General features: G+C 39.5%; 4 protein-coding genes across 4 annotated transcripts; all 4 read left to right on the forward strand.

Moving 5' to 3' along the window:
* The first annotated feature begins 1,868 nt into the window (after positions 1–1,868).
* LOC125013054 (peptidoglycan-recognition protein SC2-like) lies at positions 1,869–2,898 on the forward strand. Its single transcript, XM_047593345.1, has 3 exons — positions 1,869–2,171; positions 2,256–2,374; positions 2,465–2,898. The coding sequence occupies exons 1-3, from the start codon at positions 1,903–1,905 to the stop codon at positions 2,632–2,634; spliced, it is 558 nt and encodes a 185-aa protein (XP_047449301.1). The 5' UTR covers positions 1,869–1,902; the 3' UTR covers positions 2,635–2,898.
* A 491-nt stretch (positions 2,899–3,389) lies between these two features.
* Positions 3,390–6,142, forward strand: LOC125013055 (peptidoglycan-recognition protein SC2-like). Its single transcript, XM_047593346.1, has 4 exons — positions 3,390–4,561; positions 4,656–4,845; positions 4,929–5,047; positions 5,503–6,142. Exons 1-4 carry the CDS (start codon positions 4,549–4,551, stop codon positions 5,676–5,678), a joined length of 498 nt encoding a protein of 165 aa, XP_047449302.1. The 5' UTR covers positions 3,390–4,548; the 3' UTR covers positions 5,679–6,142.
* A 1,302-nt stretch (positions 6,143–7,444) lies between these two features.
* Positions 7,445–10,609, forward strand: foxg1c (forkhead box G1c). The gene has a single exon (XM_047594550.1). It carries the CDS (start codon positions 8,344–8,346, stop codon positions 9,559–9,561), a length of 1,218 nt encoding a protein of 405 aa, XP_047450506.1. The 5' UTR covers positions 7,445–8,343; the 3' UTR covers positions 9,562–10,609.
* A 2,751-nt stretch (positions 10,610–13,360) lies between these two features.
* Positions 13,361–15,995, forward strand: snrpd2 (small nuclear ribonucleoprotein D2 polypeptide). Its single transcript, XM_047593216.1, has 3 exons — positions 13,361–13,494; positions 14,852–15,031; positions 15,594–15,995. Coding segments are annotated over exons 1-3 (357 nt in total). The 5' UTR covers positions 13,361–13,492; the 3' UTR covers positions 15,769–15,995.
* The last annotated feature ends 2,816 nt before the right edge of the window (positions 15,996–18,811 follow it).

Raw genomic sequence — 18,811 nt, forward strand, 5'->3', positions numbered from 1 at the left:
AGGGAGACCTGGCCAATATTACAATGAATAGACAGGACATAAAACCAAAACATAAACATCTAAAACTATAAGATGTAACCAGTAAAGGCCTAGATGCATAGAAAGTGCCAAGTGATTCAATCTCCATAGTGCTTTCTCAATTCAGTCTGTGCATGTGGGACAGACAATAAAATAAAATCTTGAGATCTGAAGGTACAGAAGCAAATCTCTGCAATATTAAATTGGACATGTAACGTAGCTGTTCACCCAGAATGACTTTATAGACCAATAGGTACCAGTAACTGAGTCTCTGCACGGTCAAAGACAGCCACCCAGCCCTTGAGTAAGGAGTACACTGGTGAGTGAGAGTTTTACAGTTTGTAATGAAATCAAAGCATTGCTATAAACAGTATCCAGCATGTGCAGAGAGTGGCCAGATGTATTCATAAAGAGTAGATCTCCATAATCATGAAGTGGTAAAAATCATAGCAGAGATCAATCTCTTTCTGGTCTTCAGAATAAAGCAGGACTTATTTCTAAAATCCAAACTCATTCTTTTGGAAAGAATTTTCAGTATGGAATTTAAAAGACAAATCGTCATCAAGTTATACCCCAAGATATTTAAAACTGGTACGATACATTTGTGTGTGTGTGCAGCGCGTCACTTCAGGCACATACTGTTCAAAGACCATCTGTCAGCTGTGTTAAGTAACCAAGCTTGTTAAGTGTGCTTAAGTTGTTTTTGTAAAAAAAAAAAAAAAAAAAAAACAAAGCCCCAACTTTTACTCCATGAGGAGATCCTGCTCTTAGATGGAGACTTACTCCACCAAGAAACTCTTTTGATGACAACACTATCAACATTTTAGCCAAGACAGGTGTTTTGAAAGAGGAGTAAAGGAAGACATCCACCCCAAACACATTTCCATTTTGGAGTTTGTGGCTGTTAATAGTTCAGTAGAAAACTACTAATTGTGAAAAACAAGACACCACCTGGGTATATCTGTGTTGATCTGTACATCATCCTCTAATTACAGGTCAGTGTTGTTACCAAACTCTAGTCATGTGAGTTTCAGGTGGACATCACCCACAGATGTCCCCAGCCTAAACTCCCTATCAGTAGTCTTTTAGAACAGGTCAAATGGATGAGTGGTGAAACATCTTCAACTAAACTCAACGAGTCCAGATACTTTTGTTTTTATGGATATACCATGACCCAACTAAACTTGTTTCCCCACTATATTTTGTTTTGATTCAGTATGTAACATGACAGATAGAGCATCTAGGCTATGCGAGAAAACAACGTATACACGTATGATGACCATGATGACAAGGTTCCTGGTTTTAGTACAACAAACTAGGTATGAAAGCAAGAAACAAGAAATAAATACATAATTAAAAAAATAAAGTTGTAAACAAAACAGGTTGTTGAATCAAATAGCGAGAAGAGATAAATATCCAAAGATCTTACAGTATCCTTACAAAACCACAACAAAAACAAGTATTTTTTTTATAAAAAGCATATGTGTTGACTAATACTGCTACATATAGACTACATTATGCCACAGAACTCTAGTATTACAAAACAGACACTACTGATTCCTCCTAAAACTCCCATGACTTTTACTGTGGTTTTTGAAGTAGTGCGTGAGAAAAGTATCACAGTTTTCCTCACCACGCAATGTATTCAGACGGAGTTTGATTCCACTTCCTCTTTTTTTCAAATGTGTATCCTCCAAACAGCTGGTTGAGCAACTGTTGAGTATTTACTCAGCCAGCTGGAAAATAACATGTGTGCTCATTAACGTGGTATCCAACAACAGCAGAGAAGGTGGACTGTCCATGACCACACCCCCTGAAACTGACTTTTTGATAACTGCTCAGTCTGATGTGGATCAGTCAACAGTAACCTCTGTGTGTGGACTCATGGACCGGCAAGGTTTGAGCTTAGTGCGGCTCATGTTGATCATTCTGATCAACATCTTGATTTTTTCAGAATGCTCTGCAGTTGTGTCAAGACAAGAGTGGGGAGCTGAACTCCCTCGCCATAAGCGGACAATGAGAGGCTCTGCCCGGAGAGTTATTATACACCACACCGCAGGCCAGAGCTGTCGAGGACTGACAGAGTGTAAGAGACACCTTATCAGCATTCAGAGAGACCACATTAACAGAAACTTTGGCGACATCGGATATAAGTGAGTGCAGCTGGTGAATTCAGAGTTCAGATGTGTCAAATTGGCTCTATAAAATCGTCAACCATACATTTTTGTGTGTTGCAGCTTTCTTGTTGGAAGAGATGGCACCGTGTTTGAGGGTCGTGGCTGGGGTGTAGTAGGAGCTCATGCCAAAGGGCAGAACAGTGACTCAGTCGGGATTGCTTTCATGGGCAACTTCAACAGTAAGTACTCCTTTTGTGTTGTGAGAACAACACATCATGTTGTACATCTAGAAGGTTGTAATGATGGTGCTACTTTCCTTCTGATTTCAGATGAGACTCCGAGCACACAGGCAATAACATCAGTCAAACAGCTGCTGCAGTCTGGAGTTTCCCAGGGCTTCTTACAACCACAGTTTGTCCTGTCTGGGCACAGAGATGTAGGAACCACAGAATGTCCAGGAGAAAACCTTTACGCTGCACTGCAACGACTGACTAATTGATTGAACTGAGGAGCTCAATGTAAATGTGTCATCTGTCGTCTATCAAGACCTTCAGTGGCACACAGACATTCAACAACATACAATCCCAGGTACAGAATGAACAGGGTGACAGGATTTCTTCTTCTTTGTTTTACATGTCAATATGGGTCCTCTCTTAGTTACATTAGTGTTGTCTTCCTCTTGGAAATAAATACTAGTTGTGATTATTTTATTTGTGAAAGCTAATAAGCTAGTAATCTTTTCTTTTTTTTTCACCATCTGGATCACAAACACATGAGGTTGTGATTCATCAAACACAATATACACTGATCAGGCATAACATTATGACCTAATATTGTGCAGGTCTGCCTTGTGTCTCCAGAACAGTTGTAACTCATCAGAGAATGGACATGGGTCTTCTGAGGGTGTCCTGTGGTGTCTGGTAACACAAAGTTGTTAGTGGGGTCTTTGGGTCCTATTGGTTGAGGGGAGGGGCCTCTGTGGATCATCCCACAGATACTTGATCAGTTTGAGATCTAGTGAATTTGGAGGCCAGGTTAACATCTTGTGCTATGCTTCATGAGTTCTTGGGTTGTTCCTAAACCATTTTTGTTTCTGTATCAGGCTGCATCCTGCTGGGTGTCATTGCTGTGGGGTGGGGGTGTCTGGTCTGGTCTACGTGGGGGGTACATGCCTAAGTAACGTCCACATCAGAAACGGGTCCAAAAGTTTCCCAGCAGAACACTGAAATGTCACAAGATGGTCAATGTTATTTACTTCTCCTGTCAGTGGTTTTTATCTGTCATTTAAAGATCTTTGTTTTCCTGCAGTTGTCTTCAGGGTGCCTCTGCAAAAAAAGAAATAAATACATAATTAAAAAATAAAATAAATGAAAAAAAAGTTGTAAACAAAATAGGTTGTTGAATCAAATAGCGAGAAAAGATAAATATCCAAAGATCTTGCAGTATCCTTACAAAACCACACCAAAAACAAGTATTTTTTTTTATAACAAGCATATGTGGTGACTAATGACATTATGCCACAGGACTCTGACTCAGCACACCCTATGTCATGTTTCACTCTCGTCCAGCTCAACCGTTTCTGTTGAATACATAGACACTGCATTAATGTCACTCAGCAACGCTCCATGAATACAGCTTGTACTCTACTGCCATCAAGTGTGCTGTGGAGAGTTTAGTTTTAATATATATTGGTAAGAAAATAAAATCATCTAGAGTCATTCTTTCATTTGAAAATCCAAGAAAATGTTTCTTTCTGCCTTCCTTTCACACACACACACACACACACACACACACACACACACACACACACAGACTCACACTCACAGTGATAATATATACATAGTTAATATAAATATGAACAACATGTTCCAGCTGATTGAACATCTAGGCTAGTCATACAAAACAACGTCCATGTACATATGATGAGAAGGTTCTTGGTTCGACAATCTGCGTGTGATAGCAGCCTAGCTATCTCCACAAACATACTGTAAGTTCAATTAAGTGTCTAAGCTCATGGTAGCCTGAGCTTCTTCAGGTTGTCTTGTATCCTCTTTCCTAAAAAGCATGGCGGCTACTTCGTATTACAATACAGACACTACTGATTTCCTGGTTTTTGAAGAAGTTTGACATGCATGAGAGAAGTATCACAGGTTTTCTCACCACGCAATGTATTCACACAGAGTTTGATTCCACTTCCTCCTTTTTCAAACATGTACATTCCAAACAGCAGGTTGAGCAACTGTTGACTATTTACTCCACCTGGAAAAAAACGTGGCTCATTAACGTGGTATCCAGCAACAAACAGCAGAGAAGGTGTACTTTCCATGACCACACCCCCTGAAACTGACTCTTTGATAAGCGAGGTGTTCAGTCTGATGTGGATCAGTCACCAGTAGCCTCTGTGTGTGGAGTCATGGACCAGCAAGGTATGAAAACAAACAGCTTAGTGCTGTACATGTTGATTATTCTGATGATATTTCATGCCAACTAATGAATATGATTTTCAAAATGACTTTCCAGTTGTGTCAAGACAAGAGTGGGGAGCTGAACTCCCTCGCCAAAGGCAAACAATGAAAGACTCTGCCCGGAGAGTTATTATACACCACACTGCACTCCAGAGCTGCCGAGGACTGTCACAGTGTAAGAGACACCTGGTCGACATTCAGAGAATGCATATGAACGAGAGAAGCTTCGATGACATTGGATATAAGTGAGTGCAGCTGGTGAATTCAGAGTTCAGATGTGTCAAATTGGCTCTATAAAATCTTCAACCATAAATTTTGTGTGTTGCAGCTTTCTCGTCGGAGGAGATGGCACCGTGTTTGAGGGGCGTGGCTGGGGTGTAGTAGGAGCTCATGCCAAAGGTCACAACAGTGACTCAGTCGGGATTGCTTTCATGGGCAACTTCAACAGTAAGTACTCCTTTTCGTTTGTGAGAACAACACATCACATTGTACATCTAGAAGACACCACATAAGTGGTATCTATCAATCAATCTTTATTTATAAAGCACTTTAAAAACAACACAGTTGGCCAAAGTGCTGTACACATACATATGGTACGGTACAGGTTGTTTTTATAGCATATACTTACACATGGAAACCTATGTACAGGTGAGAGCATATACACAGGTGAGTGAACAAGATATAGACAATGATTGATTGAGGCACTATGAACACATTATACAGATGGGTTTGTGCAGTAAAAGTGAGTAAACTTTAAACAGGAACTATAACATGATTTATTGTGGAGGAAATGGCGGATGATAAATTAGGGAATACAAAATACAGATAAAGTACGCACTAAACACAAATAAACATTACAAACAGTGGTGATGATGGTGGTGTGACTTTTCTTTTGATTTCAGATGATACCCCGAGCACACAGGCATTAACCTCAGTCAAACAGCTGCTGCAGTCTGGAGTTTCCCAGGGCTTCTTACAACCACAGTTTGTCCTGTGTGGACACAGAGATGTAGGAACCACAGAATGTCCAGGAGAAAACCTTTACGCTGCACTGCCTCAACTGAGGAGCTCAACGTAAATCTCACATGGTGGGAAATTCTAGCTTTATAGTTGAAATTTTATTTTATTTATAGTACTTTGTTATTTTTTTGTTTGTTTCACTTTAACGTGGGTCCTCTTAATTATATTAAGCTATACAGAAAGAGGGCGCAGCTTGTCACATGTGTCTCTTACAGCAGGGGGAGCCATCACATGGGGTGAGACCCAAAGGCTTCTTTTTACAGCTACATTCTGTAACCATTGTACTTAAATGTGTTTTGTCAGTTAGTTTTTTTGTTTGTTTGTTTGTTTTGTTTTATTATTATTTAAATACATTCTTCCAATGTGTAGCGAGTTTTTAGTTAAATGCATGGTGCGTTAGTATGGAGAGCAATATTTAATGACAGCTTGGCTTGATAATGTTATTAGGGGTTTAAAACACATAAAATGTGAACTTGATGATTTTTGTTCCTTTTGGAAATAAATACTAGTTTTTGTTAGAAATATTGTGATTATTTGAATCATCTCAAAAGATATTATCCTTTTGCTCTGTGGTGAGGAACAGAACAAAAAAATGCCATCATCTGGGTTACAAATGCTTTAGACTAATCATATAATGATCAAATTGGTCAAAATGTTCACCGGCAGATGTCTTTCCAAAAGAAAATTAATCATAATCACTATGGAAAAATAAACAAGATGTAGAATCTAATACAGAGCAGAGGAAAAGATCAAGAGAAAGATTTTATAAGTGTTGAGACAACAATGCATGCTTTCTGCACAGACAGAAACATTCCCAACAAGTGTTCTCTTGTGCAGCACATAATATAATATATATATATATATTGAGAAGACCTTCTATCAAATTAACTAAAAGATAAAGATATAACAGATTATACTGTATGTGTCTGGTTCTGTTTATTACGTCTGGCATCTGGAACAGGGAAATACCCAGTTTAACTGTTGATCTGATTGATAACAATGAGTAAACATGAACAACTTCTCATGTACTACTGTAAAGTGACTTCTTTCTTCTGTTATTTTTATTTATTTATTTATGTCCAATAGAGAGAACCTAAAGGTGTGTATATCCTGCAGTTTCTGAGCCATGCACTTGTCAGTTTAAGTATCAGAACAGATATCACGGCACTAACTTTCCCTTGCTCTTTTCAGGAGTTTTCCTGTGTAACAGTATCCTTACAAAACCTAAAACTGGCACATGCATCTAAACCTTTAGGTGGAGATATATCCTCCTCTTTCTTATTCTGATGTCATCAAGCGTAATAGGGCCCCAGATACAAAATAAGCATGAGTGGTGATACTTTAATTAATGCTGCCCCATGTACAATATATTATACCACAAGACCCTGACTCAACACTCACATGTTTCACTTTTTTCTGGCTAAACCCTTTTTGCGGAAAGAATAGACAGGACTGCATTAACATCACTCAGTAACCCTCCATGAATACAGTTTGTATTCTACTGCCAACAAGTGTGCTGTGGAGAGTTTGGTTTTGATTTCTATTGGTAAGGTAATAAGACAGAAGAACATTATCTAGGATTATTTTCTCATTTGAAAATCAACCCCATAAATTCGTCTTTCTGCCTTCAAACTCACAGACTCACAATGATTAATTATAAGTCCATTCCAGCTACATTCTTATATTGTCTGGAATACCCATACTAGATAAGAAACATAGCGCTGTTTATTTAAATTCACGTATTTTAAATTAGCCTACTGGTTTAAATTACTGACATCTTGGAGAGAAATATTATTTTCCTGTAATATTTTAGTAATGTAAACCAGGACATAGAAACATTACATAGATTAATTTTGGACTAAAAACAAATTTGCCCCGGGTGAAAACCATATTAAATGGCTTTATGCTAAAATAATATCGAAGCAATCTTTATTTTGAACATAGATGCTTGGCCCCGTTTTCTGTCTGGTCGAAAATGCACAAGAAATAAACCCTGTATTTCTATTCATTCAGGCCTCCACTGCATTTCACTTTTGGGCAAATCACTCAAGCTACATCTTTCTTTTGATTGGCATTTTGCCAAAATCGTGATGTAGTTTAAGGTGCGCAGAAAGAGAAAACTATAGGAGGAGGCCAGCCCAGGAGGCAAGGTGCGTGTGAGAATATCGAGTTTCATCAGTCACGGAAGTGTTATAATTGCACCCGAGAGTTCAACTATCAGTCAGACAGATCGACAGCTCACTAATTTCAGCCCTGGTTCAAACGTCTCATAGCATGGCGGTTTGCATGGTGAGCGCGTTTTGTTTGGTATAACGGCGTATTCTGTTGTTTTTCAATTATTATTAAGTTTACCTGCGAGTTATTTCTCAATAGAGAACATAGAGGGCCAATAAAACTCTCTGCGTGTCAGGCTGTCTTTGATTGAAGTAAAGTGAATAATTATATTTTTACAGTGGATCCGCTCCAGAGTAGTGGGGTCGTGCGCAAATTATCCCCGAGACAGTTCATTCTTACATCCAGTGACAAAGTAATGCACTACTTTTTGCAGGTGACGAGTCCTGAGCTGCAGTGATCATGCGCATTTGCTGTCTGGCCAGTGAGTCTGTGGCTCCTCACCACTTCCATTCGGCGCATCTTTAGTCTGTGGGTCCAGTGACGCGCTCTCTTGTGATCTCAGGACACATCTGACAACAGCAGGAGTGACTGTAAACTTTGAGAGGGAGATGGAGGATTTGAAAACTTCGAACCGACTATTCCACAAGTCCTCTTTCAGCATCAGCAGCCTGTTGTGGAGACGAGAAGGAATGCTGGGTGAGCAGGAAACTCCTTCTCCGTCCCAGAAACTGCGCCCTGCTCAGCCCGAGACATCCAGGCAGGAGCAAAACTTTGACAATGAGAAGAACTGCAAAAAATCAAAAACGTTCACTCAAGTAGACGCTAAGCCGGTGATTGTGAGTGGAAAGCGTGAGGGAAATAAGGGGGAATCCAAGAAAACCGGAGGATCCGAAGAGAGCGTCAAACCAGAGAAGCCTCCTTTCAGTTACAACGCGCTCATCATGATGGCGATCCGCCAAAGCCCCGAGCGACGGCTCACACTCAACGGCATCTATGAGTTTATCATGAACAACTTTCCATACTACCGACAGAACAGACAGGGGTGGCAAAATTCAATCAGGCACAACTTGAGTCTAAACAAGTGTTTTGTTAAAGTGCCTCGCCACTACGATGACCCAGGTAAAGGTAACTACTGGATGCTGGACCCGTGCAGCGAGGATGTCTTCATAGGTGGCACATCTGGGAAACTCCGACGCAGGGCCGCAGCGGGCTCCAGGGCCAAACTTGGTCTAAAAAGGGGAGGAGGTCGTCTTATGTCATCCAGCACTGCAACCAGTGTTACCTTGGCGGCTGCCAGTTCGTTTTACTGGCCGGTTCCGCCGTTTCTACCTCTCCAAACACCAGTGCGCACGCACCTTGGCGCAGGGACTTATTTGGGTTCCCATCCCCGCTTCTCCAACCATGCCACATCGGTCGTTTCACAGCGCGCCCGGTTGAGTGCGAGCGCTGCAGACCCCGACCGCTTCGTACAAACGCATCAGGAGATGTCTTACATCGGAGTCAGTTGCGCGCAGTCCCGTCGCCATCAGATTGGCACTGCCTGCACCGCCTTCTCCACATCCATCCCTGCATGCACGCTGCCTCTGTCGGATCCCTGCTCTTTTAATATGATCTCTGGACAAGCCAGCCTCTTTTACTCTCACCAAATACCATGTGCCGCCGCGTTCAGTCCGTGCCAGGAGGAGTGCGCCACCTCCAAAGCGTCTCCAGGACAGTTTTTATCCAAGAACGGTCACTCAGACTTCGGGGGATGCTGTAGTGACTTTCCAAATTACTGCCCTCAAGTCAGCTCAAGCCCTCATTCGTCTTGGAATATAGAGAAATAGATTAACATAATACTCGATGTGAGATTTTAAACGTTGCTGTAGGGTTTAGAGAAATACATATAGAAACAGACCAATGGATTGTGGACTTCCTGAAATTCTTGTTATCCCGTCCAATATGCCATTCATATGTCGTTCTACATTGGAAATTATCTAAACGGAAATGGGCGGTGTGACGAAACATAATTTTTATCCAGGCATTTGTGTTTAAATACTAAAAACTGGCATAATGTGTAAACTACGCGTGTTTACGCATAGAAATTTAACCGAATGCTTATTATAAGATACTTATTTCCAAAACAAGTGGGAAAATATTTGCTCCTCACTCTATTTAAGGCAGTTATACCAGTTACATGGCCAAAGAATCATTCTCAGATCAAATGGCCGCAGGATTTATATCAGCTCTGAAAGTATCCATCTTTTAAAAAACACCGTTTTAATGTTTCCACCTACGCACCTATGGATAAGTGATGTTTGCGCGCATGTCACTGTTTTAGGCCTAAGACATTCATCGAATGCAAAATTTAAAAATGAAATGGAATAAAAAATAATAACAATAACTTCTATTTCTATTTCTGAATTGATTCATTGTATCCAGCATGTTAACCAACTCATTTAAAATCTACATGTTGTTTTTGAAGTTTGTGAGTTAGCTATGACATGAGGGCGCATGGTCGAGCAAACGTCCCTTCTAACTTAATTTTAAAACTAAACAATGAAATAAAGTTGCAGTCCAAATGGCTTAAATCGTTTAAAAACAAGAGTTTAGAGGTGCGTAAAAATAATGTTAAATGACACCTAAACGGCCCATTTGCTGCATTTATTGTCTTCGATTTGGTTAATGTTGCAACCAAAAAAATTATATTCCTATTTTAATTACCTTACATGTAATTAAACGATAAATAATGCATTTTTAATTGTGTTTTCTTTTCACCTCATTAAAACCTACTGTTGTTGATTGTTCTTATTTGGCTGTGTTATTACATGTCTCACTCTGGAGATTTGAGCCTGCAACAATGGACTACAGATAGACTGAATTAAAATCGTTATGTGTAAATTTTTAACGTTTTTTTTTCTTCTTCTTTTTTTTGAAGATATACTTGAAATTGTACTAAGTGTAAAGCAGACGGCTTTCTTTTATGGAGGTGATGTGATAAGAGCTTTTTTTTTCGGGGCTCAACTGCGCTGCAGAATGTTTCTCGAGCAAATATCATGTTGAAACAGCGCGCAGACTGTGATGTAACTTCAACAGGTAGACATTTCCTGCAGATCTTATTGATCTGTCTTGTGTTTCATCCGGCGTTGACATCACTGCCTGTTAAACTTTCCCTCACCCTCCGCTCTCCCCCCATGCTCTCGGTACAAATTAATAAAAATAGATGTATGGAGATACAGATTAGAGCAGCTTTCTGGACGGCTGCCTCTGTGAAACAAAGGGTTCTTTATGTCAAAAGACCCCAGCCCGCCACCTCTCCAAGCCCAGTCACATCCAGCCGCCTGTGGTTAAAGCAGACTGGGCTGGATCAAGTAACTTCCCTGTTGGCAAACTCACAGTCTGGACAGCAAGATAGTAATAGTTTCATTAGTAATTGCGGTCGCAGCTTAGAGAGAGGCAAAGCTGTGATTCAACAGGTTTAAATCGCAAAGCATGCGTTTATATCCCGAGGCAGAAGTAAGAAGATAGTTTGCTGTTGCTGTAATAAATTACTTTGACAGCTAACAACGGAGCTATAAATCATCCTCCTAAATAATGCCTCTGATTTTACCAGTTGATCCTGATATCTATCGGTGCTGAAATACAGAAATCACTTAAAATAAAATACAAAGACAAACTTTGTAATAGTTACAATAACAAGCTAACTGCGCATAAATTGTATAAAGGGGATATGGGGGACAAGGAATGGAACGGTGATGGGGAGGAAATTTACTGATTAGTATTTTATTTGTTCTTCCTCAAAGCTCATTGGGAAAAAATGAAAAATGTCACATATGAAAAACATGCAATTACTGTGCCCTATATGTTGAACCTGATGATGTGCTGAGGACAGGCGTCCTGTTTTCCTGTCGTTGCTTTGCTCCCCAATCAAATAGATCAGTGTCTATGAAACTGTAAAATTGCTGAACACTGTCATCAGTCAGTAGTTTTTCCTCTGTTCCATCTGGTAAGCACATTCATTTTTATAAAATAAAGTTTTTAAGCCCTCTGCCGGCCAAATCATTTCTGCATAGTCTCAAAGCAAGACATTGAGCACTAATGGTACAAAGGGAGAGCTTTGAAAATGTAATCACATTCGTCTGGTTTAATGGTCGCTGAGTTAATCTGTGCTCTCTTCACTATGTAGGTAGTGGTGAGCTCATTTTACCCCCACAGTTTAAGATACAAGTCTTTTGGCTGGGCTAGGTGTGCTTCATAAAGATATAGCACAGCTCTGGAAATCAATCCCACACACTCGCCTCTCTCAACAGCACACAGGCTGCCATTATCTGCAGCAAGTGGTTTCCACAGGTAGATGTGCCACCCTTTGAATTAAGGTGGGTGGGTTGAACACCCATAGGCGTCTGTCTGTCTCTTGCCAGAAAGCCAATCTCTCAGTGTCTCGCTGTTGCTGCTTAGATAATGTAGCATACATCCCTGTCTCTCACACACACAGACACGCACATTTTCCCCAGTTCGTTCATGTTGCGTTTAAGAGCAAAACAAAGACTTTACTGTTTGGTTTTGTGGTGTCCGTCTGGCTGCTCCCCCTGCATTATACTTTTCCTGTGACAGGTCCTTAAGCAGTAGTAGAAAAGCATGCAGTTTATAAGGCAACACATCCTAAAACTGTACAATTGCTAAATTGAGAAATTAATAAATTTAACCACTTAACTGTGCAAATCAGTCATCCAATTACCAGCCTGTGGTATTTGAATAAGTTGTCATAATCTTATAAATTAATCTAAAACACAATCCTGACTTGTAAAAATATCCTATTAGACCTATATGTTATTTACTTAAGTGTTAATATATTTGCAAATATGAATATATTTAATGTAGTAATGCAATGTAGTAATGTAAAGTATTTGGCAGATTTTATTGGGCATTGTATTGTGCAAAATGTATTTAAGACTTTGGTACAAGATGCACAACCCACTGAAGAAAATAAACAGTGTCAAAGATACAGCCAGCGGGCCAAACATGGTCCGCCAGATGGTCTAATATGGGCTGCTGTATGGATTTGCAAAACGTGCAAAAAGTCTGCAATTTTTCAATGAAAATCACTGCTATCCCTAATTTGTTTGCTATTGTACAAAGTGAAGTGTACAGAACACAACACTGAGACCCAGGACTAAACAGAAGACAACAACAATGTGCCCAAATTTACTTATTTTCCTTTTTTTTTAAAAAAAAAAAAAAAAAAAAAGAATGATAAAGTAAAATAAGTTAAATAAGACTAAAATCAAATACAATTATATATAGTAAAAAACAAAATAGAAAATAGTGTAAGCAAAAAAAAATAATGCCAAATTAGCATATGAGGAATGTACAAGAAACAGAGACAGAAGAAAAAATAGATACATATGAATGATCACGTACAATAGTGTCCATTAACATGGATAACATGGAGTTAACTATTACAGAAATGTGAGCTGTTGTACAGTTGGAGATAGTATGGTATGAAATAAGTTGTTCTTTCCACTAAAACAAATAGAAAATATGGAGTTGTCATTGCGTATAGGTTTTTTGTGACATAGCGAATGCGGCGTTTTCGTATGTCGGTGAATTGTGAGACTGTACTTACCCGGAAGTAATAGTAACATTTTGAAGCGCGTACTTCTTAACCCGGAAGTATCCCTGTCCACGCGAGCCAAGCAAAATCGTCCTCGAAACGAAGGTACCGGTGGAGAAGAGAGGATTTAGACCCGGGGAATCGTTTTTAATAAATTAGCAACCATGTAAGTATATATGTTGACCGACCCGCGTTTGTAAGAATGTTCTGTTTTGGTGCTTGAAGTCTGAACATGAAACAGTTAGTGGTTAACAATGCTAACCATTTTAGCCGTTTAGCAGCTAAGGCCGGTTACGTTGAGTTGATTGGTCTTTAGTATGCCCTTACTCTCCTGTTAGACCTGCCCACGTTACTACTCATGTCTAATTAAGACATTAAAAATACGCATGCATACGACTGTCTTGGTGTACAAATGAAACAATTAGATGCTGTCGCTGTGGTAATAACTAAACTAGTTAGCTAAATGCTAACCCGAAACAAAGTGTGAGCGTGCGTATTCTTTCTTCAGATTAGGTGGCTTTTTAATGCCTGAACAAAATATTAACTAGACAATCTCCGTATCGTCATATCTTAAGTTAAAAAATACGGTTAGAATACAATAAATTAGTATAAGTGATTCCCTTTACATTAGGGACGTGTTACGTTAAATAAAATCTTGGCTAATCGCGTGTGTGCTCTCGATAATGACAATCTGATGAACGCTGAGACAATGTATTTGAAAAGTAAGGGGGAATAGGACTCACTGTGTTATTGGTCCAGCGTTATTTTAGTTGACTTCCTGTATTATTAGATTTTGTAGTATTGAGTTTTTTAAACTTGATTTTGTTCTTAATACTACACATTAAATTGAAACTAATGAAGCAATTACACTGAACCAATACAACTAAAATAATAAGCTAAGATTTCTCTTAAGAAAAATTAGAAGAGTTAGGAATAGCTCCAAGTACCAATCGGTTTGGATTTGAATCCTGTTGAAACTTTATATTGGAGGATGAAGAGAGTCATGCACAGAGTGACACCTAGAACATTACACAAAGACAAGTGGGAAAGTATTCTCAAGTCTATACACCGAGCTCTTGCCCCAAAAGTGTTGTAATTAAATCAAAGGCTGCTTTAAGTATGTAGTAGTTAAAGGATGTATAGGCGTGTACAGTTTATATCTATGTTTTTCTCTGTGATATGTCACAAAGTAGCATTACATGTTTCACATTAAGTTGTGATGATGTTTAAAGTTAAGATAGCATTTATTTGTGTGATTTTTTTTTCAAATGACAAAATCCATCTGTTTTAACGGTAGACTTTCTATATTCACTCTTTAAATATTCTTACTATACTAATTCTAACATACCATTTTTATCATCAGAATCAAAAATCAAGTTAATTTGTATATCCCTTTACAATATTCAAAAGGTACCCAAAGTGCTTTACAACAAAGCCATTAAACAATACAAAACACACATATAACATACATATTTATTTCATGATCATAAAACTAAATGTCCATTGTTTGGTTTCATTTTCAGGAGTCTGTTAACAAAGCCCAAGTCCGAGATGACCCCTGAAGAGCTCCAGAAGCGAGAGGAGGAGGAGTTCAACACGGGCCCCCTCTCAGTGCTCACCCAGTCAGTCAAGAACAACACTCAGGTCCTCATAAACTGTCGCAACAACAAGAAGCTGCTCGGAAGAGTCAAAGCTTTTGACAGGTAATCACTTAGTCACTTAATAACAGGTTTGAAGGTATAATTAGTAATATTGGTTTGACTGTGGTTTGGTAATTTGATATATGGAATTTACGACACCATTACACTATTTATGTCTTTCTTACTTTGCCACTGGATTATACCTCCTCTGGCTTCGTATTTACAATTGAGCATAAGTTCTGGTTTATTATTACTAAATATTACAGTTCTGATTTTCAAATCAACTCTATAATCAATATTATACAAAAAGTATAATACTACTTCAATTGAAGTTAAAGGGTGTATGATATGGTGCAACCTGGACTACTACTGGTTTTGGGCCTGGAGTAAAATCAACAGCTTTTCTGTAATTATCGAAAACAGTGACATGATATGAATTTAAGCAAATGCATGCTAATAAATTTGTCTTGAATTAAATTTTTACCCCACAGGAGCTTAAGAAAGGTGGTAGTTTGTTATTTATCATTGTCTGATGACTAAAATGGGGTTGTCAAAAATAATAGAAACATGTGTTGGTACAAAATTGGTAGTGGTATTTTAATATTGTTGCTCACTGTGATTTCAGGCATTGCAACATGGTGTTGGAGAACGTGAAGGAGATGTGGACGGAAGTTCCTAAGAGCGGGAAGGGAAAGAAGAAGTCTAAGCCCGTGAATAAGGACCGCTACATTTCTAAAATGTTCCTGAGAGGTGACTCTGTCATTGTCGTGCTGAGAAATCCTCTAATCACAGGAAAATGAACTCTTAAAAGGCTGAGCTGGCCACGGAGCCGTTTCTATTTTTTTTTCTGTTTCCTTTTTGAAGGCAGTGGATCGTTATTAATGGTTGTTTTGTTTTTTTCTTGGAGGGGTGGTGAACGGTGTTTGTACTACTTTGACAGTGTCAGTTGGGCACACACGTCCTGATTTTGTTTTATCTACGGAAGTCTTCTGTCTTTTTCATTTTAATAATAAAAGTGATGAACAGATTCAGAAGTTGAGCAGTTATTTTCTGGTGTTTTCCAAGTTTCTCTCTCCCTCATAAATACATATGATCTGTAAGAGCCAGTGCTGGTCCGTTCCACAAATGTATATTTTTTTCCTCTAGTCTCACTTATTCACCTTATAGTGGGAAACCTTGGCAAAATAGTTATTTTTTTCTCAAATATCCTTGCCAACCTGCCCCACTTTTCCCTCCTCCTCCTCCTCCTCCTCCTCCTCCCTGTCACCCTTTCTCTCCCCTGACAGCATCTTGGATGTCGGGCTTGATTTCAGTCAGCAGCGCTCAATATGCGACAAACTGCCGTTTAAAGGCCTCCTGCATTATTGATGAGACCAGATGTGCTGACTGTCACTTCACACCCTCATCTCTCTCCATTTCAGGCTGTTCCTCTCTACCGCCTGGCCCCTCCTGACCACTTTGTTAATTGTCTTAATAGCTCGACAGCTAGTGTCGCCTTACTTCTCTCTGGCAGTTGGCATCTAACCCCTGCTCTTTGGTGTTCTTGTATTTAGTGGTCAAGTGTAAGTAAATAAAATGCTTGTCTGCTTTTTATTATTATTGTTTGTTTATTGGAGAATTGAACCAGATTGATTATTGAATGACTGTTTCTATTCCCTCTGGTTCTTTCTGTGGAACATTTGGTTGAGGACAATACTTGGCAAAGGCTTTTTTTCTGTTTTATTTACTTACAAATGCAGAAAAAAAGCATAACACAGCAATCTATACTTCCTACTGCTACTTCCTTGCACCTGACATTATCCGACACTTACTGCACCATGTAGCACCCATAACCTGTATCTGCATGTTGGTAACAAGCCAACTCTCAGCTGATTTACAACTCTCAGGTGAAGCCTGCTGGGTCCGAAGAAGGACTGATCCACCATGAGAATCAGTCTGAGCTCTCAAACAGAAATGCAGTGAACATTTATGACAGTTCTGACTCGCACCTATCGCACTCCTGCTTGAGGCGAATCTTGACTTCAGCTAAAAGTCTGAGGAGATCACATTGCGGGGGCCACAACACGGACAAGTTTGTGCACAGGCAGCCCGAGGAAACAAAGCAGTCGGGTAGGGCTGCATGGGCACCAGGAAGGCCCCCCCCCCATAAGTCACTCGCTTTGATCAGTGTTACATATGTTGTCAATTTTGCAATAGAAAGAAATGTGTTAAAGTTGATTTGTAATGGAGAAGTACTGAAGCTCATTCTTTACAATGTGATGGTACCGTCTGCTATGATGAGCTGATGTAATTTGTTGTTACATATTACAGCTGCTTTGAGGTCTGCAGATCAATATTGGACACCAACAACACATTTATCACCCGAGTTGCACCATGTTTACTATACTTTTTCATTTGTCTTTGACCAGTTATCGTTCACTGTTATTTTTTTTCTTTGATATGTCACATTTCACATTCAACTTGCAGCTGAATATGTATGCTAAACAATATGGTGATTGCAAAAGAGACTGAGATTAGAAAGTAACAATGTGAAGAATATGTTTTCCACTGTATGAATAAGAATGTACTCATGACTAAACAGTGGCTCTGTTCATATTTGAGTTAAAATAACCATGCTGTTTGTTATTGCTGTGGGGTGGGGGTGTCTGGTCAGGTAGGTGGGGGGTACATGTCTAAGTAAGTTAGTGTCTAAGCTTAGTTATTTGTGTTTTACCTGAACCTGTGACATATGTGGGTCTGATTATGTTTGAAGAAGCTCAAACGACCACAGGTTGTCAGAATCAACAGATTGCCCCAGTGGTCCATGTTTACACTTATAAACCTGAAGTAAACAGTTGCCTTGGGGCCTGCAGATGACTCTTTGACCCCACAGCGTATGTAGCATAGAACCACAAAAAGTCTTGTGTTAGTGATCAGGAAATTACCAGATAATGTGAGTTTATTGTTGTTTACAGTGACACACATAATCTACCAAATAAAGTTTGTTTTGGATCAAATAACATCTCTGCACAAAGAAACCCAGCTGCAGCATCCTGGGACAAAACCCTGTCAAATAGCTGGTGGGTCTATTTGGAGATGCCTGAGATAAAAACAACTTCGGGGACCTCATTTGTTGAGTATCACCGTGCACTTTTCTCATGTTTCTTCACTCCTCTCAAAGACACTTCAAGAAGTCCGTTTCCCTCCAGATTTTGGGGCAGAGGGACGAGCGATCCGTGAGCAGGAAGGCAGATGTTTTATTCAGTAGGTAAGCGATAAGAGGGGGGAAGTGTGATTATGATAGCGATCGGCCATGCATCGATACTCAAGCCTCCGAGCAACGCGACACCCTGCAGCGCATCGATCGGGCCCCGGTAACCGGAGCCGCCGCCGCAGTTTGTTTTCAAGCAGAGCCGCGGTCCGGGTGTCAGAGCCGGCCGGCCAGGTGGAGAGGGAAGGGGCTGGGGAGGTGGAAGGGTGGTGGTGGTGGTGGTGGTGATGATGATGATGATGATGATGGGAGCGAAGGTAAATACAAACACTGCCTTCACTCATCTCTCTTTAAGTGTGAATGACAGTATGCGCAAGGACGCCGAGAGCCGCAGCCACAACAGGGATCAGGTGTACAAACAAGCATCACTGCAGTGAGGAAAGGAGACAAATAAAGATAAAAGGTTATATAGATTCTTAAAGTGATTTTTAGATTTATTATTTTATATATATATATATATATATATATATATATATATATATATATATATATATATATATATATATATATATATATATATATATATATATTTATTATTTATTTATTTTAAATAGCGCAGTAGCTGTAGTTTTTCAGGCCAAGCGGCATCATAG

This window comes from Mugil cephalus, chromosome 9, assembly GCF_022458985.1.
Source record: "Mugil cephalus isolate CIBA_MC_2020 chromosome 9, CIBA_Mcephalus_1.1, whole genome shotgun sequence".
NCBI classification, from domain to species: domain Eukaryota; kingdom Metazoa; phylum Chordata; class Actinopteri; order Mugiliformes; family Mugilidae; genus Mugil; species Mugil cephalus.

Coding starts and splice junctions, on each gene's coding strand:
- LOC125013054 (XM_047593345.1), top strand. CDS start 1,903: ATGGACCGGCAAGGTTTGAGCTTAGTGCGGCTCATGTTGATCATTCTG. Junction 2,172..2,255: donor TTTGGCGACATCGGATATAA/GTGAGTGCAGCT, acceptor TGTGTGTTGCAG/CTTTCTTGTTGGAAGAGATG. Junction 2,375..2,464: donor TTTCATGGGCAACTTCAACA/GTAAGTACTCCT, acceptor TTCTGATTTCAG/ATGAGACTCCGAGCACACAG.
- snrpd2 (XM_047593216.1), top strand. Junction 15,032..15,593: donor AGAGTCAAAGCTTTTGACAG/GTAATCACTTAG, acceptor CTGTGATTTCAG/GCATTGCAACATGGTGTTGG.
- foxg1c (XM_047594550.1), top strand. CDS start 8,344: ATGGAGGATTTGAAAACTTCGAACCGACTATTCCACAAGTCCTCTTTC.
- LOC125013055 (XM_047593346.1), top strand. Junction 4,846..4,928: donor TTCGATGACATTGGATATAA/GTGAGTGCAGCT, acceptor TGTGTGTTGCAG/CTTTCTCGTCGGAGGAGATG. Junction 5,048..5,502: donor TTTCATGGGCAACTTCAACA/GTAAGTACTCCT, acceptor TTTTGATTTCAG/ATGATACCCCGAGCACACAG.